Genomic DNA, 21,497 nt, shown 5'->3' with positions numbered 1-21,497 from the left:
GCTGGACAGACCCAGGGAAGAAGCAGGGACAAGGGTAAGGGGCTGCTACAATTTGTGAGGGCAATTGGCTCAGCACAACCTTGTGTGCTGCTGCCATAAAGTGCATTTAAATAACAAATTGAGTCCCTTTCCCAAAACTCCATCTAGCCTAGATACCTTGCTGAAATCAAGCTGTTAATTCTGTTACCTCAGAGGAAACAAAATGAAAGTAGTTCAAGCAGCCTAACATTGCTATAAACCCCAGATCAGGAGCAAGTACAAGTCCTGTGGGAAAGATTTAATTTCTCTTGCCTGTTGTAAGGGCTAATTCTCTCTTATCTAATTTCATTGTATGTGGGGGGATAGAATGTAAGAAAATAAAGACAGTGCAGAAGATAATCTCAGCCTGAGGAGGTGCAGCTGTATCAATCACCAAAGGTTAGGACAGGCCTGCCCTTAACAGGTACAGCTGTGTCCAATAAGGATGAGTGCTGTACAAGAGTGGGGTATCTGGGTGAGAAGGGAACTGGAGTTTGTTGCTGTGCTGTGAGGAAGAAGGAGTCAGTGCTGCAAAGAGATGCCCATGAGAAATCACCAAGAAAGGTTGGAGCTTTTGCAATACGATGACAAGTGTACATCAGAAATGGTGACAATGGAATTGCACCATTGAAAAACGTCTGTGTCACAGTTACTCAGGTCAGGGACACACTGGAAATGAAGAAGGCAATACAGGGGCTGCCCCTTGAGGGAAATAAATGAAGGAAAAAGAAAAAGACCAAGGGTAGCTTGAGTGAACAATTTAAAGCAACAAAAGGAACCTGAAATGGAAGTAGAGGCTGTGGGTAACATGCCAGCCATGTGCCTCTGAGGAGGGATGATGAAGGCTGCTTCAAGGACTTAGAGGGCTACACTAGTACCTGATAATAATGGTTTACAGAACTACTGAACAGCTAACCAAAACTCACAAAGTGCTGTGAATCTAAGACAAAAAAAAAAAAAAAAAAAAAAAAAAAAAGTGGCAGTGGCTAGTGAAGGACTCAGCTATTAATACATTTCAATTAGAAGGTAAAAAACCAAGGTGACACATACCTTGTTCTGATAATTTTCCAGAATTTCTGTGTGCTAGCTGGTTTGAATACAGTAACAAACACTTTCCACAAGGCTGGCTACTGTGTTACCAAGTGTGTTATACATTTGCCATTAGAGCTAAAGAATTTGCGGGGTTGAGAGAACAGGACACGTCCAAAAAGGAAGACAGTTTTTAAGCAGGGCTGTGCTCATCTGCTGTTTCTGCTACAGCATCCAGATCCTTTCTGTGGAGCAGAATGCAGCGACGGAGGAAAATACCGATGTTTTTCCTAAGAATCTCCTATCTCAGGCCACAAAACCACTTTTCTGGCCTTATAATTGTTCTGTACTTCAGGCAGATTATTTGAAGGACCTGGTGAGGGTGCTGCATAGCTTAGCTGTGATTTTTCTTTCACTGTGTAACTTTATGTACAGGCCTGGGCATGTTCTCAGGTCCCAGCTGGCCCTCCCAAAGCCAGATCACAGCACCCACAGAAGAGGGAACCTAAGCACAGTACAGACTTAGCCAAAAACACAGCCACAGCACAGCTGTGATTTAAGGCTGGCCATTCAGCTGTGCCTTTACTCCTATTTAATAGTAAAGTGGTGAAGTGCTGTCTCCTTGAGAAGCTTCCCCTCTCTTAGCAAACACCACATAACACGCAATTTTTACAGTGACTGGGAGCATATTTTTACTTCTGAAATACAGCCCTTCCATTTTAGATCTCCTTAATCACAGTGATTTTGTGGAGAATAACAAATTTCCTATTCCTAGACTTACAAACTTGACTTTTTTCCTTATTTCCTTCAGCATTAATTATCCCTCCTAAAAATAGACAGGTGTGGTCCAAAAATATCCAGTGGAGCCTTAATGAAAGGTTTCTTGCAGGGAAGCCAACAGCCAGCCCTGATTTATTCACCCAGTCTTGTTGTTTTTGCAGACCCACCCTGCACTAGGTTCCTGTTTCCAGGCTTGCCTCTTATTTGCTCACCCGGTTAATCAATACAGCTGTCTGCAAGCACATGTGAAGTGGAAGCCATCACCTACGCAGTCTTCTGGGGAGGTTGCAAAGGTGGAGAGTGTGGCTGCCTTCAAACCTTCTGCCCCTGAGAGAGGCTCCTCTCGTGCAGGGAGGAAGGTGCATGTAGGTCATTTCCTTTGGGGAACCTGCCAAGCTGCTGTGCCTGGGAGCATGGGTGTCTCCCTTGGCTGGCCCTGTAAGCTGGCAGCAGAGAAGGGATGGCAAAACTTTCTTCTTTCTTCTTCTGTCCAGTCATCCTGTTCCTCCCAGCAGGCTGCAAACACCATTTGTACAGCAACCCCAGAGAGGGAAACCTTGGGATTTGTTACAAGACTTCTGAAGTCAACAAAACGCTTGGAAGTTAAACCAAACCTGCAAGGCCTTGCAACTTCATGGATCATTTCAGAGGGTTTGAGTTGGTTCTCAAACTCAGCTCTGAGGAGTGGCGATTCTGTCTTTTGGTGCAGGAAGTCTTGATACAGCCTGGGTTTGGGGCCAGCCACTTGTGGGTGTGTCCATCTCACTACTCCCCTCCGGGCAGATGGTAGCTGTGATGTTGATTCTTAGATGTATTTTAGCTTCCAAGTGTGGCATTTCGAGAGTCCCAAACTGACATCTTTTTTGCAAAGGGTGAGGCATGAGGCTTGAGAAAAAAAATGCAGGGCCTTTGAAGTGCAAGGCTTTGAAGTTAAAAGAAAGCTAGCAAATTCCTGCTGCAGTTCACTGTCTTTGGAAAATCTGGAAGCTAAGACTTCTGACCAAAGAGGCTGGATAACATTTAAAAGGAATAGACTGGGGAAGTGTAGGCTTAATGTTTTACCTGTTTATGCAGTGGTGGAGAAGGTGAGCTTGATTCAAAGAGTGTGTACCAAAAAACACTGTCAGTCTCTGCCTTCCTTCTCTTCCACTGTGAGATTGAGTGCATTCAGATCACGGACATAAAATGTGTGTGTGGTGGAAGGGGGGTGGGGAGGAATTTCTCTCTTCCCGTTGCTATTGTGTTTTGTTATGTTTTGTGTCTGTTCAGTTTGTCTCCAGGATCAGAGAAGTGACTCAGAAAGTTATTTCCACAATAGGAGAGCATGGGAAAACACAAACATTAGTCTCTTAAAGACACACAGCCCTGTTTATCACACACTGACATGCCTCACTTTCTGACTGCTGGAATTGCTACCACATGAGCTACCTTTCTCCTTTCTTTAGAACTCTATCAAGATTTTGCACCTTAGGCCTTTCCTTTTGTCTCTAGAAAATTACATCAAACTCCCCTACCCTCTACTCCTTATTTTTCTATACTTATTTTCCCCCTCTTTAACTAACCTTCCCCATTTATTGCACCTCTCATCTGTTCCTCACATAGGTTCATCTCATCCCTCTTTCCATGCTCCTGTGCACAGGAAAGCCTCCACCAGCACCATCTCTTCTGTCCTTCAGCTGGGCCTTTTTTCTCAATGGTGTTCTCATATCCACCAACTTGGCAGTACCACACCTTCCCTCCAGGGGATGTCCCAGTCCCACCTGGTATGCCTCTTAACAAGCCAGCCTGGGCTCTACGAACATTTGGGACCCTTTGGAGTATTCCCTGTAGGTCCTAGTGCTGCAGGCCCAGACCTGCTGTGCTGTGCTCAGCCAAGCACGATCATCCAGTGATGCAGTGAAGAAACCTGGCAGCAACAGCATCCTGGAGCCTCCCTCAGTCCCAGCCCCTGGTGCCAACCCCTCCTTTTTGACTGAATAGTTGATTCAACCAGCAGGAGCCAAAGATTAAATCTAACTTCTGCCAGTGCCAACCAGATGGGACAAGCTGATCCTTTATTTACAATTATGATGAGGTAGCAATTATACTCTCGGGCTCTTTTCTCTTGGTGAGGTAGAGCTATTACTAAGCTCAGTGGTTTTGTTTTGTTAGCACACCTTTGGGGCCTGCTCTTGCCTATAACCCCCCTCAGGTTCTCTTGTGTCTCTCCTTTTTTTTTTTTTTTTTTGAATGACTTGTTTAAATAATCTTGTTCTCTGAGTTGCCCAAAGCACAGATCTGCCCCATAGCCTGTGTTCAGTCATGCTTCTCTCTTCCTCCTTGCTGCTCACATATATGGGCATCCAGACTCCATCCTTTTTCTGCTGCATGCATTGAGAAACCTATTCAGAAAATTCCTCCCTTTCTCTTTATCCTCTTAGCTGTGCCAGCAATGCAGTGTAGCTGGCTAAACACATATGCTTGCCTGCTTCAACTCTTGCTTAGCTCCCTTCTCTGCTGCTCTTGGAAAACATGCTGCAGTTTCTGCTCATCTTTGAAGGTGCTGCCTTGCTTGCTTGCTTGCTTACTCTGAAATTCTGCAGGAAGCCCCACATGGATTCTGGTGCTGTACAAGCCTCTCAGGTCAGCTGCTACAAACACTTGTCTCATTGTCCTCACCTCATTTTTATTTCAGTCTTCATCTCCTCTCACTTTTTTATCTCTTTCTATTGACTGTGTATTTGTATTTATGTCACTTTCATCTCTTACAGTCAACTAGCAAAGCATGCCATGGGTGTGGTTCCTTGAAAAGCCAGCACAGTGAATCTTAAGGTGGATTACTTTGAAGCCAGAAATTATACACAGGCAAATGGAAATAGGAAAATCCCACCCTAATTCTAGCACTATTCTTGCTTCTCTTCTGAAATGCTGGACTCCTGCCAAGTCTATGAACATTTCATGGCAAACACTGAGTCACAGGCAAGACAGAAACCCTTACAAGACAGAAAAAGGAGGCAGAAGAGATGCACACTCCTTGCATTTAGGAACCTGGAGAGGAGAAGCAGGACAGAACGTGTTAATGCACATTTCAGACCGAGGGTGCCTGGGCAGGGAGGCACGTTACAGTATCAAGGCAGCAACTCCAGACTGTGTACAGGCATCGTCCTTTGGAGGGAATTGTTTCCCTTTTCTTCCTTCTAGCAAGTTCAGGAAACAATCTCTGACGGCACTTCTGTTATCAAACACGAGGTGGATCTTTCATTGTAGGAAGACTTTGGGAATGCCACTGTTTAGGGCCTGTTGTAACAAACAGTGCCTAGAAGCGTTGTGTAACCTCTATTCTCTAGAAACTTCAGATTCCTTCCTTCACATCTGCCAATGCCTTATGTTTTTGAGAAAGTTGCTCAAATTTGTGTTTCAATTTTCTTATCTTTAAAATTAGGAAAGAACATTTCAGGATACTGTGAGGTTACATTACTGTTTTGACATGGTATTGCCACTTGCAGAGATGATATCAGAAATTTGCAAAGAACTGAGCTTTGAAAGAAAGGACGGCTGATGCTCTGAACTTTAGGTCACACATATCAATCCCATAACCATCTTGTAAAAATTGCAATATATACCACCTTTGAGAAAGGAATTTCACTATGCAACTACAAAATACCAGCTAAAGCACAGAATACAAAGCAAACATCACAAAAACTTACAAACATTAAAAGAAATCCCATTTTAAACAATAGCACTGGGTGAAATTTAAATAAAGACACCAAACAAGATATCAAGTCTCAAATGAACAGCAGAAATATTAATAATTGATGCTTTTTAGGTGATAAATAGAGAAGGAAATTAATAGAAAACCAATATTTCATAGTTATAAGTTTTATTTTCCAAAATGTAAACCTCACTAACCATGCATACAAGTTAAGACAATATTTTACAGTTCTTAATTTTCTTCCTTTTTAAATTTTTTTCCTTTTATAGTTGCATAGGACATTATCACAATATATAACTATGCAATACAAAATACATAAAAAGTTACAGCAGAGCAAGAATAGATGAACATATAACTGTACAACTGTAATACTTCAATGTAGTGATTTAAAGAGTTGAAAAGTGAGCCACAGAAGCTTTCATGTGCTGCTGACAAGCCTGTACAAGTGAGGGTGACACTGGCAGCTTTACAGCTCACTGCAGCTGAAAGTTTAGCTGTGAACACGTGCACGCTCCCCCACTCGGGCATGTGCTGCTGGAAAAGCACATGTGCACGCACACACATGTCCCCCACATGCACAATGTACACAAGTAAATGCACCTGTAACCAGAGATGAAACTCAACCACAAATCTCCAACAGGTTCAAAAAGTCCAAATGCAATGGCATGTGGATCTAGGAATTTGGTTCAGGTCCATCACTAGTTATAATGAAATGGATACCTATTTTTGCTCTGTGGACATCCCTTCATTAGTCAGTGTGTAGTATAGACACACTGCTGTGTACTTATGTATACACACATACACTATACAATATACACATATATATCTATTTATATATATATGTGCATATGCTTATATAAATCCATATATATAAATAAATATATATTTATAAAAACCTACACCAGTGGATGGGCTTTTGCATTCTATATTCTGGCTTATGGGATAAACAAGAATAATTTGGGTATTTTATTCTGCCTAAGGCTATAGCTCTTATCCCCGAGAGTTACAAATACCGATGTTCATCATACCATTCACTGACATAGACTAGATGTTAGCACCTAATGCACAAACAGATGGTGTGATGAAGTAAAAGAGCACCTGAAAGTTAGTTTGTAGGCATGACCTGATGAAATTAGTAAATCTAATGGCAATGAAAAGGCAAAAACAACGCTGCACTTCACAAAGTACAAATCCTGTAACTCATGACAAAACACTGGAGACGAGCAGTTGTGAAACAGGTGTGGCTCCTCACACAGCCTTTACTGCCTGGCTGTGTGAGACAAGGAGAGTGCTGAATGTCTGGGTGGAGGGTGATGAGGTTTAAAGGTATGCATAGGCTTTCATAGCTACAACTTCTTGCAAGGCTTAATGCAGTAAAGAGGGTGGGATACAGACAGGAATTAGGCATTACCATCAAACAGAGGCTTCTGATGACTTGTCAAAAATATATACCTTTGCAGTTACGTGAACAGGTACTAGGCATGTATTGTAAAAGCAAGGAATAATTAATTTGCAGATACAAAAAATTCTCACAAAATCTAGCTGCCAGGAATTTACCAAGACTGCTTTCTAAGAAGCAGGATGGAAACTGAATTCATGTTGCCATTAGGCCTTTGCATAGGGAGAGGTTAATGGAAGGGGTGAATGAGTTTCTAAGAGCATCTTCAGTTTCACCTGGTAGCGAGGTGATGATTTTCACTTGCACCTGCCTGTAGAAAGGCAGTCCAACTCAACACTTATAGAATTTAGAATCATGGCTGGAGAAAAACAAACTTTCCAGGGCTTTCTTAATAATAATAAAGCTGTTGCTATAATCTGAAATGGAAAAAAAAAATCACAGCAATGTTGTATTTTGTGAGAACACCTCAACAGATTGCACAGGGAAAGGAGGAGGCAGGAGAGATGCACACTCCCCCAGATGGAGAAACCTGCACTTGGCCAGAGCACTATTTCCTGAGTGTGACCTGTTTGTTGCTGTGCCAGAAGACCAATTTAGATTACACTGCTGGGTGAAACAACAGAAAGGTAAGAATATGAGGTTAGTTTGGATCAGCAAACAGATTTCAAAACATAATTTGAGCTATTATGACTTCTCATGTCCGCAAAACTCAGGAGGAACCATCACGAGAATGGAGTCCAATGACCTTGCTGATCATCAGACTTTTCTAGCAGATGCTAGAAAACCCCATTCTTTTCTCATATGAAAATATTAAGAGAAGTTTTTGTTTACATTCAATTTTGGAAAATACTAGTGGTTTGGAATTTATCATTTTATCCTAAAACTATAAAGTTTTAAACCTCTAATGGAAATGTTTGAAACTTTATCTGGGATTTTAAAACACAGTAGCTTGACTGTCAGCCTAATACATCCTGAGGTATTTACAGCTGAGATGTAAAAACAAAAAAGTTTTAATGACCAATTTCAGAGTCTTTTCTGAAATTGTTCTTATGTTGGCTATATACAGCCCCATGGTGTTCTCATTAAAGGAACTGACTTAACTGAAAATTTTACTTTGAACCAATTTATTTTCTCCTGCTTAAACTTGAAAAATTATTAGTAAAATCTATGAAGTATATGAGTAAAATATTACTTAACTGTTTGAGTTAGAGATTACATAGTTCTCTGTCCCTCAGATTAGGTTGTCCCAAAATCTTTATATCCTATAATCTCAGTAGTGATAAAACCTGGTGCAAATATTCCTTCTCCAGGCTAGTAAAACAACTTGTTTGTAATGCATAAACTGATTCATGCTGAATTATTAAGTCCTAAATAAATGAAATTGAGTGGTTCCTCCTTTCCTGAAGATTAAATGATGCTCTTGTTTGAACAGGTGATTTTACAGCAAAATGAACTGGGAACATGAAGCCTATAATGTTTGCCAATACTGAGTGCTCCTTTTGATTTTCTTGTTCCCCACTTCTCCATATACCTCTCTTAAGGTATAATGATAATGAGAAATGAGTTTGACTTGTTTTGAAGTATGTGCACAAGACAGAGCTGACCTGTAGAATTCTGTGAGCTAGATGTCTGAAATGTCTCTCCCCTAACTGCAGCACAAGAGCACTTCTAGGAGTGACAGAAATTACTGGAATGTGAATTCCTGTGACCTGAATTCTATCAAGTTGTTAAAATTGTGTATCTCAGCACATGACATTAAAAAAAAAAAAAAGAAAATAGGAAATCTGTTGAGGCCAACAGATCTGGTTTTCCCCTAACTCCAGAGCTTGGGCAACTCACCACATTAACTCTATTTGTCATCTTGCAAAAAACCCTTATTGTGTTCTTTCATTTTCTGTGAAATGAAACGATAGAATTGTGCCTCTCACAACTTCCAATTCAAAGGGGGAAATTAACAGAGGTGAAATCTGGAGCAAATGAACATGAAAAAAATACTGAAACATCTGCATTTGTTTAGATTTATAGTTGTATTTGTATTGATAAATACTCAGAGTATTTATTTGTACAAATAATAGAAGGTGTAGTATTAGGAATAATGTATATTATGGAAGTACCTATGAAACTACTTGGAAATCTATATTAGCTTCTCACAGTTAACATACAGTACAATAAAACCTTGCAAAACTGGATCAATGCAAAGCAGCAATTAAGATACAGGTTCGAGGGGAATCTGGAGGCATTCACTTAATATCAAATGACTGGTTTGGCATAGAGAGTTTTTTTTCACCATGCTACACTTAACTGCATTTATACCCTACAGAAAAAAAAAATACAAACAGCAAAAATCCCAAAGTTCCAGAATCAAAAGGACCTGAATTGATAATATACACCATCAGACCCAGACAAACCAAGGAATGTGTATTTGCTGCCAGTGAGGTTTTCAGTACATCACTATGTTTCTGGTCTGTTACTATATTTTCTACCATATAAAATATGAAAATTCTTGGGCTCTATCTAGTGTTAGATATTTGAAAGTTATTGAAAACTAGCCAATATTCTCTTTCTGTTATTAAGCAGAAATAAGAGCACCTTGCTTTATGCTGGTATGTGTATTTTTGAGAAACTTGAAGTAGTGCTGAGCTATAATGTAATTTTATTTTAAACTTAAAAATGCATATTTTATTATTCCAGTCAGAAGATACCTTATGATTTTCACTTCCTTCTATTAACGACCACAATTTTGATGCAACAGAATACAGAAACTATGTCTTGGCCAATTTTTCCTTCTAAGATACAGCTGTACAGTAGGTAAGTACCTTGATAACAGTTTTGGTGGGCATTGGTTCAGTAATGCTATTTCCGTAGTTAATTAAAAAACAAAACAAAACAAAACAAAGGAAGAAGAAATAAAGAAAATTGTTCAAGTCAGTGTGGTTTGATTGAATATTCTGTTGGTCCCATACTGAACAGGCAGTGCAGACAGCTTAACAGCTTGGAGAGAGTTGACAATAGAATGCCTCCAAGATTCCAGCCACCTTGCCATAAAACGTTACCCAGTGTAAATTTGTTTCTTTGTGATTTAGGTTACTCATTTAAGGCATCTTGTTGAGAAATTTTTCTCAGAATTTTATCTAGCATGAAACAAACCAACAAACAAGTTTATCAACGTCACAGAGATTTTTGCAATTGGAAGTTGGCTTTGGAGCATCTTCAGAAGTGAGAAGACAACTTGCTACCATAGGCAGAGGGCAGCTTGAAGAAAGACAAGATTCCTGTCTGGAGGTTCCCCAACACAGGTATATAATCAGGAAAATGAGCAATGGAAGAGTCCAGTACTACATTCCAGTATTAGGCTGGTTTCTGTATTGTTTGCTTGTTTTTTATTTTTTCCCCAGTGTGTGAAAGAACCTAACAAAAAGCTTCTGAGTGCAATTATATTTACAGAGTAAGGCTGTGGTTAGGGTGTGTCTTCATTGTAATTATTGTGTAACATAAATATCCATCCCTGAGAAAGGAGAAGGGGGACATAAATCCAACACAGTTGATTTTTAAGTGTATGTATGCTCATATTGTGCAATCCAGTTTTACAAACTACTTCAACACCTGAGGTGAATTAAGCAGATTTTTTCCTTTTTTAAAGATTTTTTTCATTTTCTTATAAAGAATATTGAAGAGGATCCATATATGGTTGCAAAATATATGAAATATGGAGACAACAGGAGTCGCTATGTGTAACATGTAAGTTTGTCTGTCCATGAGGTTAGAATAGCCACTTGTATGGTTGGGTAAAGAAAATCTGACTAAAAATTGCAGTGGGAGGCAGCTATTTACTGATTTTTAAAAAAGAAAGGGTGGGAACTGAAGGAGGGGAAGCAACAGAGTTTTTTAAATGTGTGCAACACCAACAAAACTCCACGTTAGGCATTAGAGGCAAAGTGCTGACATCCAGTGCAGGTAGGCTATGGGGAGCTGGCGGGGCTGATCGTGGGGCTGGAGGCGTCCGAGCGGCTGTAGTCACTGACAGAGCCTGTCCTGGAGCCGCTGCCGCTCCGCCTCTTCAGCATGCTGGGGTGGAAGTTGGCGTGACGCCGGGCGTGCTTGGTCAGGTGGTCGCTGCGCATGAAGCGTTTCTCACACAGCGGGCAGCTGAACTTCTTCTCCCCGGTGTGAGTGCGGTAGTGCCGGGCCAGCTCGTCCGAGCGAGCGAACTTCTTGTTACAGCCCTGCCAGCTGCATTCAAAAGGCCGCTCACCTGCAGAGAGCAAACACGCACGGTTAGACGGGAGAGCAGTGTCTTCCATAGGCTATTTTTTTGTACGCAGAATATAGAATAAAAAGATTGGAAGCCGGGTGAATGTCACTTGGCACTAAGTGGATGGAGGTGTTATCCTCTGCCAGAGCAGGCTGCTGTGGTATTCCAGCCCATTTAAAAACGCTGTCAGACCAGTCATATACCTTGTTTGATAACCGGGTCTTCAGGGATGCTGGGCTCCTGATCCTTTCATGGATATCTCATATCTCTTGTGGTCTGCTGAACTTTATGACTTAATAAAGCTGTACTCAGCTTTATAGTATATTCACTTATTCCTCCAAGCTGTCCCTATGTGTCTGACCAAGTGCTGAAGTTAAGAAGGCATGATGAGGTCTTCTCCAGCTATTTTAAAAGTTATGGTAAAAATGGAAAATGGCAAATTTGAGGCAGTGGTTTGAGGCAGCAAATTTGAGCTGTGCCTGTGGTTTCTGCATTTGCTACAAAGTACTGCAGTTTCCCTTGTTAACTGCCTTGGGTCTCACTCAAGTGAGGTGGGGGTGCTGTATTCCAGTAGGGGACAGGTGTCACCTTGAGGGTACCAGCCTTTTTGAATAGCTAACATGAACCTCATAAGCTGTGGCACTTAAGCTTGGAGCAAAGAGCAGTGAGCTCACAGAAGGAGCCATCTGGTGACCCGGTGCAGCTCTGAACAGATCTCAGCCGTGGGACAGATGCCTGGCGCTGCTTTAGGGCCATGCACTGTGGTAGATGTGCAGTCTAGGAAGCTCTGCAGAGGCTGCAGACAGAATTAGCATTGTTGTTGGGTAGATGGGTATCTGGAATCTATTCCCAGCTTCATCACTGATGTGCTGCATATGAGGAAGAACCTCATGCTTCCATCCTTAATTTCTCCATTTCATAAAAATGAAAACGTTGAATCATGAAATTTACTGTCTACTACTTCTGCTTATTGGTTTGATTCTTACTGTCACTGAATCTGAACATCACATGTTCTTTAATTGTTATTAATTGAGAACATCTCATTCTTTTGTGAATACCTAAATACATAGACTTAGCATTTTTGGTAGTTGTAATTTTAGTAACTTCCTACTTGCACTACTCCTAATGTTTCTAATTCTGAATAGCCTGTTCCAGAGTCCCAGAGAGCCACAAAAATTCTAGACAAAAATAAGAAATAGAAGTTCTCTCCACAGTACACTGAATAGGAAATAAAGAAAGAAAATCGCCTCCTGGAGAAACTCAATACACCTTAATTAAAACTGTCTGAGATAAAAACTGACCCCAGCAAATCTTCAATCTAAGCAGCCGATAATCTGCTTAAAATTCACAGATTTGGCAATAACATTTATCTCCAGAATCTGCTCAGGAGGCTCCTGCTCAGAAAAATAGTTCTGTAGGTTCCTTTTCTCTCTGTTCATGAGGCCTCCAAGACACTTCAGACAAATCTCAGGGTCTCAATGAACAGACAAGCAAGTCCTTTTAAAATAGGATTTTGTTCAATATTCTGGAGAAAACAAGTTTCCCCAATGTTTCCTTGATTATTTAGGAAGAAGACCATAGGTCATTAAAACAAATTGCTCTTAAGCACATTTGGTGGATTTCATTACACCTACAACCACAATGCATAATGCAGTGGTTGCATTTGTGCAGTACACACAGATGTTGTATGGAGAACTGTGACCACCCTGCCTAGGGACTGCATAAGGCACCAAAGATGAACAGAACTGTGGCTTCCCCTGACGTACAGCCTAAAAATCTCAGGGTTACACAGATGAATTTAAGAATAAAATCACAATCAACTGGATTTAAAGGATATAATCTTGTTGTATAAAATAACCCATGCAAATCCATTCAGTGTCCTCCTTAGCCTTATTCTGCCTGCAAACTGTCAGGGACTGAACTCTCCATCTCTGCTAGAAACAGGAAACAAAAGTATTCTGGCTGTTTGTCATATATCCAGTTGTGTTCTTAGATATGTTCCTCCCTGTGGTGGGACATGCCTGGGGTGTGACAGCCCTGTTGTGTGACCACATTCACTGGTCTTGTCCCTATGTTTTGGTCATAGTAGAGATATACATCTAAGAGGACTTTAGAACCCCTGGGAAGAAGGGCAGTGAGGCATGGTCTTGGGGTAGATGTGGCCTGCAGAATCAGAGTTCCTCATCCCTGAGCTATGGCATCAGTTTTTGCTAAGACAATGGTCTTTGGAGCTTTCTATTGTCTGAGTTAACATTTCTGTTTATTTTCATTACAAATGGTATCAGCAAATGTTCTTCACTTGAAGAACTGTCCCATGAAGTGAGTGCTTTCAGACAAGGAAAGCAAAAGTTTTCATGCAATGTTTTGCATTGCTGTTGACACCAGCATGAAGCAGAGGGAAAATGGCACCTTCTGTTCTCATCAGTTTAATGGCACCAGCTGCTCCTGTCCATGATTCTAGCATTTGGGAGCCACCAGTAGGCACAACATTCCAGTTCCTAAAGAGGGACATGCTTCTGAAGCAGGATTGTGTAAGCTCAGTGTTATCCAGCACTAGCAGGTGATGAAGGTATTGCACAACTCATCTCCCCTTCTCCTCACTGCACATCAGGTCTGGATGAGAACATTCAGGTTCCCACTCATCTGTCTGATTTGATGTTGATGGTGGTGAGGATTTGGGTGCTGAGCCAAAAAATGTGGTATTTCTTCCACTATATTTCTACAAATCCTGTACTTCTCCTTCCTAGGGACTATTTCCCCCCTCAGTGCTCTCTAGTCTTCATTTTATATCTTCTTGGTACTTGGTTTTAAGTTTCTTGGCCAAGTGATTTTCCACTGACAGCTGGCATCACTCCAGTAGTGCTAACAGTTCTTTAGAGTACTTCCCAGCTTTGTTGAGGTTTAGCAATTTCTCTTCAAAGAAGAAGTGTATTGTGAGGAAATGCTGGGTGCCTTGTGTGAAGATATAAGAGTCATTTTTATTGTTCATAAAAAATTAGTACACAGTCTGGAACAAAGTTGCTGGGGGGTATTAATTAAGGCAAGACCCAGCTGCTGCTCCAAAACCACACATGGAAATTCACAATCTGTCATCATTCTCATCTCTCAAGCAGAAGGGATGTGGTTTTCTGTGCAGGTAAGTTACATAAATGTCCTTTTACCAGCAGTAAAGCAATCAACAGAATGAGAGATTATATGAACTGATTGCTTAATCTCATTAGGGAACATGCAGCCACAGTACAACGTTCCTACATAAGCAATAACCCATGGACATGTTGTACTCAATAGAGAGCTTTCACCATTAAAATGGCTGTAACATGACACAATAAGAATTCTTTCAGCTCCATTTCAGGCAATGTTGAAGTCAGAATTTTACCTTTATACACCCACTGAAGAATTTGATCTTATAGATAATTGTAGAAGTGTTTTCAAGTATCTTAGATATGGCAGGAACACATCAAGCATGTGAATATGTATACTGAGAGTCTTAATGCTGTGCCTTGGCAGCAGCAGTTCTTTGTGCATTATGAGCCTTACGAACAGGTCTCCAAGAGTCCTAAGTTTCCAAAAGATAAAGGTGCTTGAAAATAAATTAATCAAAATGCAACTCTGCCTTCTTTATCTTTGGAGAGGCAGGCAAAAGATGCATTTAAAAGATAACGAATACTGTAATTGTTTTTTTACCATTTAAAATAGGTTTGAATATTCATGTTCCAAATTTTACTAAATGGTAACCCTCCTAGCTCCTTTGCCAGGGCACATGGCATCTAACTTGTGTTTAAGTTACACAAACTGATGGAAAAACATCACATTGGAGAATTAGATTCTGCTGATCTCAACTGAAAATTACACAAGCAAGAACATTTTTGGCTTTTTCCTGACCTTCATCCAGTAAAAAAAAAAAAAGCAGGTAGTGTAAAGGCACATTAAGAAACTTAAGTGCTCACCAAGTGAAAGTACGTGAGCTCTGCAGGTGCACAGAGTTCTGAATTCCTTTCAGGGGCACAGGCCTTGCTGCTCATTGTCTGGCAGAGCAGCCTGCCAAAGGAAACCCAGAGTTGCCTGGGCTAAAGAAATGGCATTAAAAAAAATGCACCTCTATCCTCTCTTGCTGGAAAGGATTCGGAAGTAACTACAGCCAGCCTGTTCTTATGATATTACATAAAGGTCCTTTGTATTATTCTGTATTTCTCAACCATTGTATAGTGAGGCAACTGTACGTAGTTATGGGAAACAAAATCTAAAGAGATGGTGGCATCAGATCTGATGTCTACTGAGCTTGATTTGTACAATCCTTTTAGTGCACATATAGTTTTAAGGACTCTTTTCCTATATAGAGAGCCTCCTGTACAGACCCTGGAGTAATCTGTTTTCTGCTTCACCAATTCATCTGTCTGATATCCAGCATGTGAATATCAATTTAAAAAGACAGCAAGTACTACCTAAGCATACTTTAAAAATAACCTACTACTGACTGAAATGCCCAAACAGTTTGAGACAACTATGAAGCTAACCATTTTCCAACTTATAATGCAAAGATTAGGCAATTTTATGTGAAGAATTTGAAGTGTGCTATCCACCGTCCTACAGATTACAGTATTATCAAGTCGAACCACATACTGGGGGCTATTTTTTTCAATTTACCTCATGTAATAGCTCTGCACATTATGTTAGCATGTTCAAGCACATGTCAAGGCCATACAGTAACAAAGAAATCTGTATCCTGGGAATTCAATGAGTGTCTGCAAAACCAGAAACAGTAAACCAGAAACAATTTTCTGTGATCTTTAATCTGTTCTGCTGCTTTCCAGAACAGGGTTGAATGTTGTTATAAAAACAGACTAGAAGCCTGAACATGCCACTGGATGCTATTCTTATATTTTTACATTTTCATATACATAATTAGGACTATATTTAGAAACACAGATCAGCAGGCTGGGTGGGGAGGATGAGGGGCAGACAGTTAAGAGATGTGACTGAAGAGGCTTTCCTCCAGGAGAGGAAATACTATCTTGGGAAAAACATTCAGCCAAGCAGACTATGCTCCTTGAGATGGGACTATTACTTGGAAAAAACCAAACAAAAAACCCTCCAAAAAATGAGGAAAGATCATTCTTCAATAGTACTGACATGTATTTATGGCTATTTTAATTTCTGATATTCTCTTGTTTATAAAAAAGTTCTTTTGCATTGTCAAAAAAAAAAGCCATAATCTCAGTGCAAGAGAGAATAAGGCTTTGATGTTAGGCAAATGGTGGTTTCTTTATCAAGTATTTAAAAAGGGATCAAAAATTTCCAAAGCCTCAGATTTTCAGATTCCTATAAGATGAAACCACTTAGTTTTAAATTAATGACTTTAGGGGTGATATTTCATAACCAAATAAGCCAAATGCAATTGGGTTTTTTTACATCTGCTCTTTGTGTCTGTCCAACAGCTTTGGAGTATCTCGGCCACCTTCACACACATCTAACAGAGGTAGCAGATTCAGCAATATTAAGCTTCACTAGTTCCAGGGAAATGAGGATGTTTTAGTAATGTTCTCAGTGAAAAGAGGAGTTATAGGGTGAATTAGACTGTCACTAGACACCAGAAACCTAGTGTGGGAGTGTGATGTGAATGTCGAAATCCAAGAAAAGCTCCTGTTAGAGTTCCCATCTTACTGAACACTGGCACATAGGACACACAGCAACAGCAACTAGGTTGCATTAGGACCTGCAGACACAAACATACAAAGTCCTGCTAATTCCATTATCTGTCATGTGACCTTTTTCCCGGAACTGGAGTTCTCAGAATTCCTGCAGGCACAAACCCAGGCATCTACAAAGTTCATTCACTTTAAAATGTGCACGTCTTTATTTTGACCTTAAATCCAGTCACTACATTTATAAATTACTGGATCTTATGTCTCCTGTGTGCCTAGGAAACTACTACTGAGCAGGACTGCAACAGCTACCATAACATCCATGATTGAAATCCTTGGTCATTTCCTGTACCTCGATATTTTCATTAAGTTATTTAGACATGAATGTTTCTTGAAAGGGGAATTTCCAAGTGGCAAGTTTATATTTGAAGTCCATGTGTGTTCCCGTTTGCTGTGGAAGTGTTTGTGTTACTCCATCTGGGAGCACAGATTACACCCTGTTACAGCCACAGTAACTAGAACAACCCAAATAGCAAACGACAAGCACACACGGTCAGAGACTATAATGATAACAGCTACAACACCAGAGAAATATAAGTAGTGAAAAATTCCTGCCCTAGTCTTAACCACAGACAGATCTGTCTGAGAACCAATATAGCTCATTTGGTGTGTTCCATGAAGATATCTGGTCCTCTTAAAAAAAATTAACACTCACTTGCCCCAAAATGGAAACAATTTTTTTAAAGCAGATTGCATTCTATCAGCTATATTCTCAGCTTTAATTTCAAACTTGTTTGATAATGTCTTAAAAACACCATTTATAATAATTTTAACTACTTAACTGGATTTTTATCAGCCACATTTGCTTCTCTTTTGTCAAAGCAGAATCATTCAAGCCTATTCCATCTTTTCTTTTCCCCCTCAGGATCCTCCATCACATAATCTTTCTATTGCCTAAAATATGCATCCCATCATATTTACTGAATCTTTTTTCAAGTAGGGGTGCCCAAGGTGAACTGCTCCAAGTATCTATAGCTTACCATTTTTAAAATAACCATGTTTTTATCCTGTATTTTTGCACAGTGAATTAGGAATCTGAAATTTGATCCTGCTTTACCAAGTCGTTTTCTGCCTGCCATTTTAACTGCTGATTGACTCCTGTTTAGTTCTTGCTTCATCTCTGCTGCACACCACTGTGTGTACAGTAAATTAAGTTCTGCGTTCCACTCCCAGCTGAAACCTAGTTCCAGACCATTTCACACAAGCAGCAAGTAGTTAGAAGTTATGTTTCAGGATCTGGAAAATAATTCTTACAGCAAATTCTTACAGCAAAGGGAAATAAAGGCTAAAACTATGTGGGTAACATTTTGCGTGCTCAATTGAAAAATCAAAAAAACCCATTGAATTGCAGGATTTTGCAAACAAAGAAACCCATAGTAATTTTATTTTTAGTTGACCAAAATGTTTTACTTCTTTCAGTATGGATTTTGTAACACTATTTAAATTCCTTTAACTCTGGGGACAGTTTTCAAGACAGTGAGGATGTTAATCTGAAATGAATTAATAAAATACACTAACACACATCTTTTCTGAAAAAAAAAAAAAAAAAAGTTTAAGCAATTTTTTTGACTTCTTGTCAGTGAAAAACTGTCCACCAAAACATGTAGTTCCTGTAGCTCTTGCTAGTAAAGAAATACAAACTTTCTAATATTCTTCATTAACATTTCTTGGCAGCTTTCTATCCATGAAGACATTTTTATTAAGTGACTAACTGGAGATCTGATCTTTGAAGGGAACAACTTCATTTGTGCTTTCTACTTCCACTAAACTCCCTGTGTTTATAAGCACAAGGGAATTCCAAAGACAGCCAAGGGTAACGACCATGAAAGTTTATCCTTCACAGAGAAATCTTGGAATAGATTGTAGATCTATGCTGAAAATGGGGCTGAGAATATGCCCTGTGGCATTGCAGTATGACCCAAAAAGCCTCGTAGATTCTCTACAGCATTTTAAGTACAAGAAACATTTTCTGGAGTTGCGCTGAGCTGCTTTCACTTCCTTCTACTTTTGTCCTCTGGAGTCATTTTGCAAACTGGTGGTAAAGTGGTGCAGTCTTCAAAACACTGGGTCTGTTTTGAGTTCTCCCTTTAAAGAGCTAATGTGCCACACACTGCCATGACAAAGAAACAACCAACCCAAAGCTCATGCCAGAAAGACAAGCATATTTTCCAAATATGTATTTTTATGATCTTCTCTGCACTGCTACAGTACAATTCCATAGATATATAGTGACTTTTGTTTGGTTTTCTTCTCTCTAACTATGTTCACACTGCTGTTCCTTTCTGCAAGAGAGTACTCCAAAACACAGGCAATCTTGCTGGGCAATTGAGAAATTCAATCCTTTCCTATCAACTGAAGATCATGAAAAAGCCCTTAAGGGTTTCCAATTTGAAATTCATATCTGTAGACCTGATCAATGAGATGCTACTTGTTTTACTGCATCCTTGTACTAAGACACAAAATGCCAATATTGGCTTTCTCCCGTGCAGTTTGTCACTTCCTGGTTTCAGAAGAGTTCATGCTCTATCTCCTTCTTACACAACCCTTCCCAGTCTTGTGTGTTCCTTTCACTTTTGAAACTACAAAAAACCAGTTGCACTAGGCCAGGGCTTTGTGAAGCTCTGAAGTCAATTATAACACTACATCAAAACACAGCTGGGGTGGGTGGGGATGTGGATGTGTTAAATATGTTACAGAGTTTTTATCTTGAAACACAACCAGAGATAAAATCATTAAGGTGAGTTTAGCATACAAGATTACTTCTTTTTATTGCAGGGCCTAGATACATGGACACAAATTTTGAAATCATCCTCTCTAGAAGTAACTGGAGTTTTAAAAGCTATTTCAGCAAAGAAGCTGAATTAGCTGAATAATTGCATGCATTGAACCAACAGCACTTCCATAACTTTGTGAATAATTATTTAACCTGGTCATCCACTCATCACTTAGGTATGAATGTGTGCATCTGATGACTTGATTTGATGCATCAGAAGAATGCAGTGGAATAGAAAAGCCAGCAGAAAGGCAACTCTGAAAGTGAAGGCTCAGAAAGGGAGTGTGAGGGAACAGACATGTAATGTCTAAAACACCCCTATGGCTTAGGGATTCCTCATCACTCTTTTAAGTAAGGGTCACAAATCTGCAATTACTAGTAAAATGATGGGAGTTCATTTAGTAAAAGTTGATGAGGGCATCTTTGGTTTTGCTCCCCTCCCCTGCTTCCCGTCACAAAACTGCTAGGAGCCACAACAAAGAAGGCAAGAATCAATGTGCTTTCTTGTTGGTATCTAAAGCACTGAAATTTAGCAAAACAGCTCCAAATCCTTAGCCAGGTGTTTCTGGGGCACTTAGGGTTGATCATATACAAACATAGTAAGAGTAGGTCCTCTCAGATGTAAACTTGCTTATTGATACTCTGGGTGTTCTGGTTAGTCATGTTAGGTAAGGAGGAGATGCACACATGTGTCTTCTCCTCACAGAAGTGTGAGTATGAAGGATGGTCCCCACATGTCACAGGGCATGTAGTTTTCTTTTCATGGCTTCTTTTTTAAAACTTTGTGGGAGCAACTGCATTACTGCTGTATCTTCCAGGAAGCCCTGTCAAAGTCTACCTAAATATTACCTCTCTTGACCCTTTTCTGTTGTATTTGCTGTAGTTTTGCTATGTGACTGTACTGATAGCATGGGCACTCACTATCAGTAGAGGAATACCTGTTAGTCTGTAAAGAGAGCATTCAAAACTCTAGCCATCTCCTACTGGTAGGAATCCGTCATGCAGAAAAATGGTAATTTAGACAATTGTATGACATGGTGTTTACAATGCATACAATTTCAAAAATAAGGTATTGATCTCCTAATAATCCTATATGGATTTATCATTGTTACCTAATGCTCTTTCTGGATTCCATTTTAACACTGAAACATGAAGTTCACTATTTCCCTCTCTTTTTCAAAGGTTTGGACATATGACCAAAATGGAGACCTCTCATCTACAAAAAGGAAGACATCTGAGCCATTAGGACACCCATGAGGCTGGAAATGTACCCAACTAACAGGGACAACTTCCAGATCTAGGAGAGTGCAGACTGGAATGGACCCTGCCTGCCCCACAAGAATAACTTCTATTGATCGTGCTTCCATTAGGTGCAATGCCTTTGTTTACATGGACTTTGGCCACATCCAACAATAAAAGCAGCATTTTTTTACCTTCTTGCTGGAATATATGGGTAAATAAAGCTCTTATACTGAATACCAATTGCAAGCCTAACTTAAAAAATGAAAGGCAACAGCCTCAGCGACAGAGAGTTTATGTTCTAAGATACTGCAAACTAAATGTTGGGGTTTCTATCAAAGTGAAGTACCAGCAATCGCTGCATATAATTTCTGTTGACTAAGCCTAAAACTCTTACTAGGGCTCCTTATCTCTGAGGCATTAAATCCTAGACCAGTGCTCAGCAAAACAGCTGAAATCCACTAATTTAAAAGAGCAGCAACTTCCACTTGATTTTCTCTCTCCTGTGGCTTGTTCCAAGAATGGAGATCAATAGCTGACCCTCTGACTTTGCATTTAAATGCCAGATAATTAAATTGTGTTATGCTGAAATGATGAAGTGATGAATTCTGGGG

At 40.0% G+C, this 21,497-nt stretch overlaps 1 protein-coding gene across 1 annotated transcript in view; it reads right to left on the bottom strand.

Annotated features, from left to right (window-relative positions):
* Nucleotides 1-5,758: 5,758 nt before the first annotated feature.
* KLF13 (KLF transcription factor 13) overlaps nt 5,759-21,497 on the bottom strand; it is a 32,476-nt gene continuing 16,737 nt past the window's right edge. The window contains exon 2 of the mRNA XM_064722340.1: nt 5,759-11,169. Within this exon, the coding sequence (XP_064578410.1) occupies nt 10,877-11,169 (293 nt within the window). The 3' untranslated portion in view covers nt 5,759-10,876. The remainder of the gene's footprint in view (nt 11,170-21,497) is intronic.

Source organism: Zonotrichia leucophrys, chromosome 10, assembly GCF_028769735.1.
Source record: "Zonotrichia leucophrys gambelii isolate GWCS_2022_RI chromosome 10, RI_Zleu_2.0, whole genome shotgun sequence".
Lineage (NCBI taxonomy): Eukaryota > Metazoa > Chordata > Aves > Passeriformes > Passerellidae > Zonotrichia > Zonotrichia leucophrys.
This window is presented reverse-complemented; position numbering and strand designations above follow the sequence as displayed.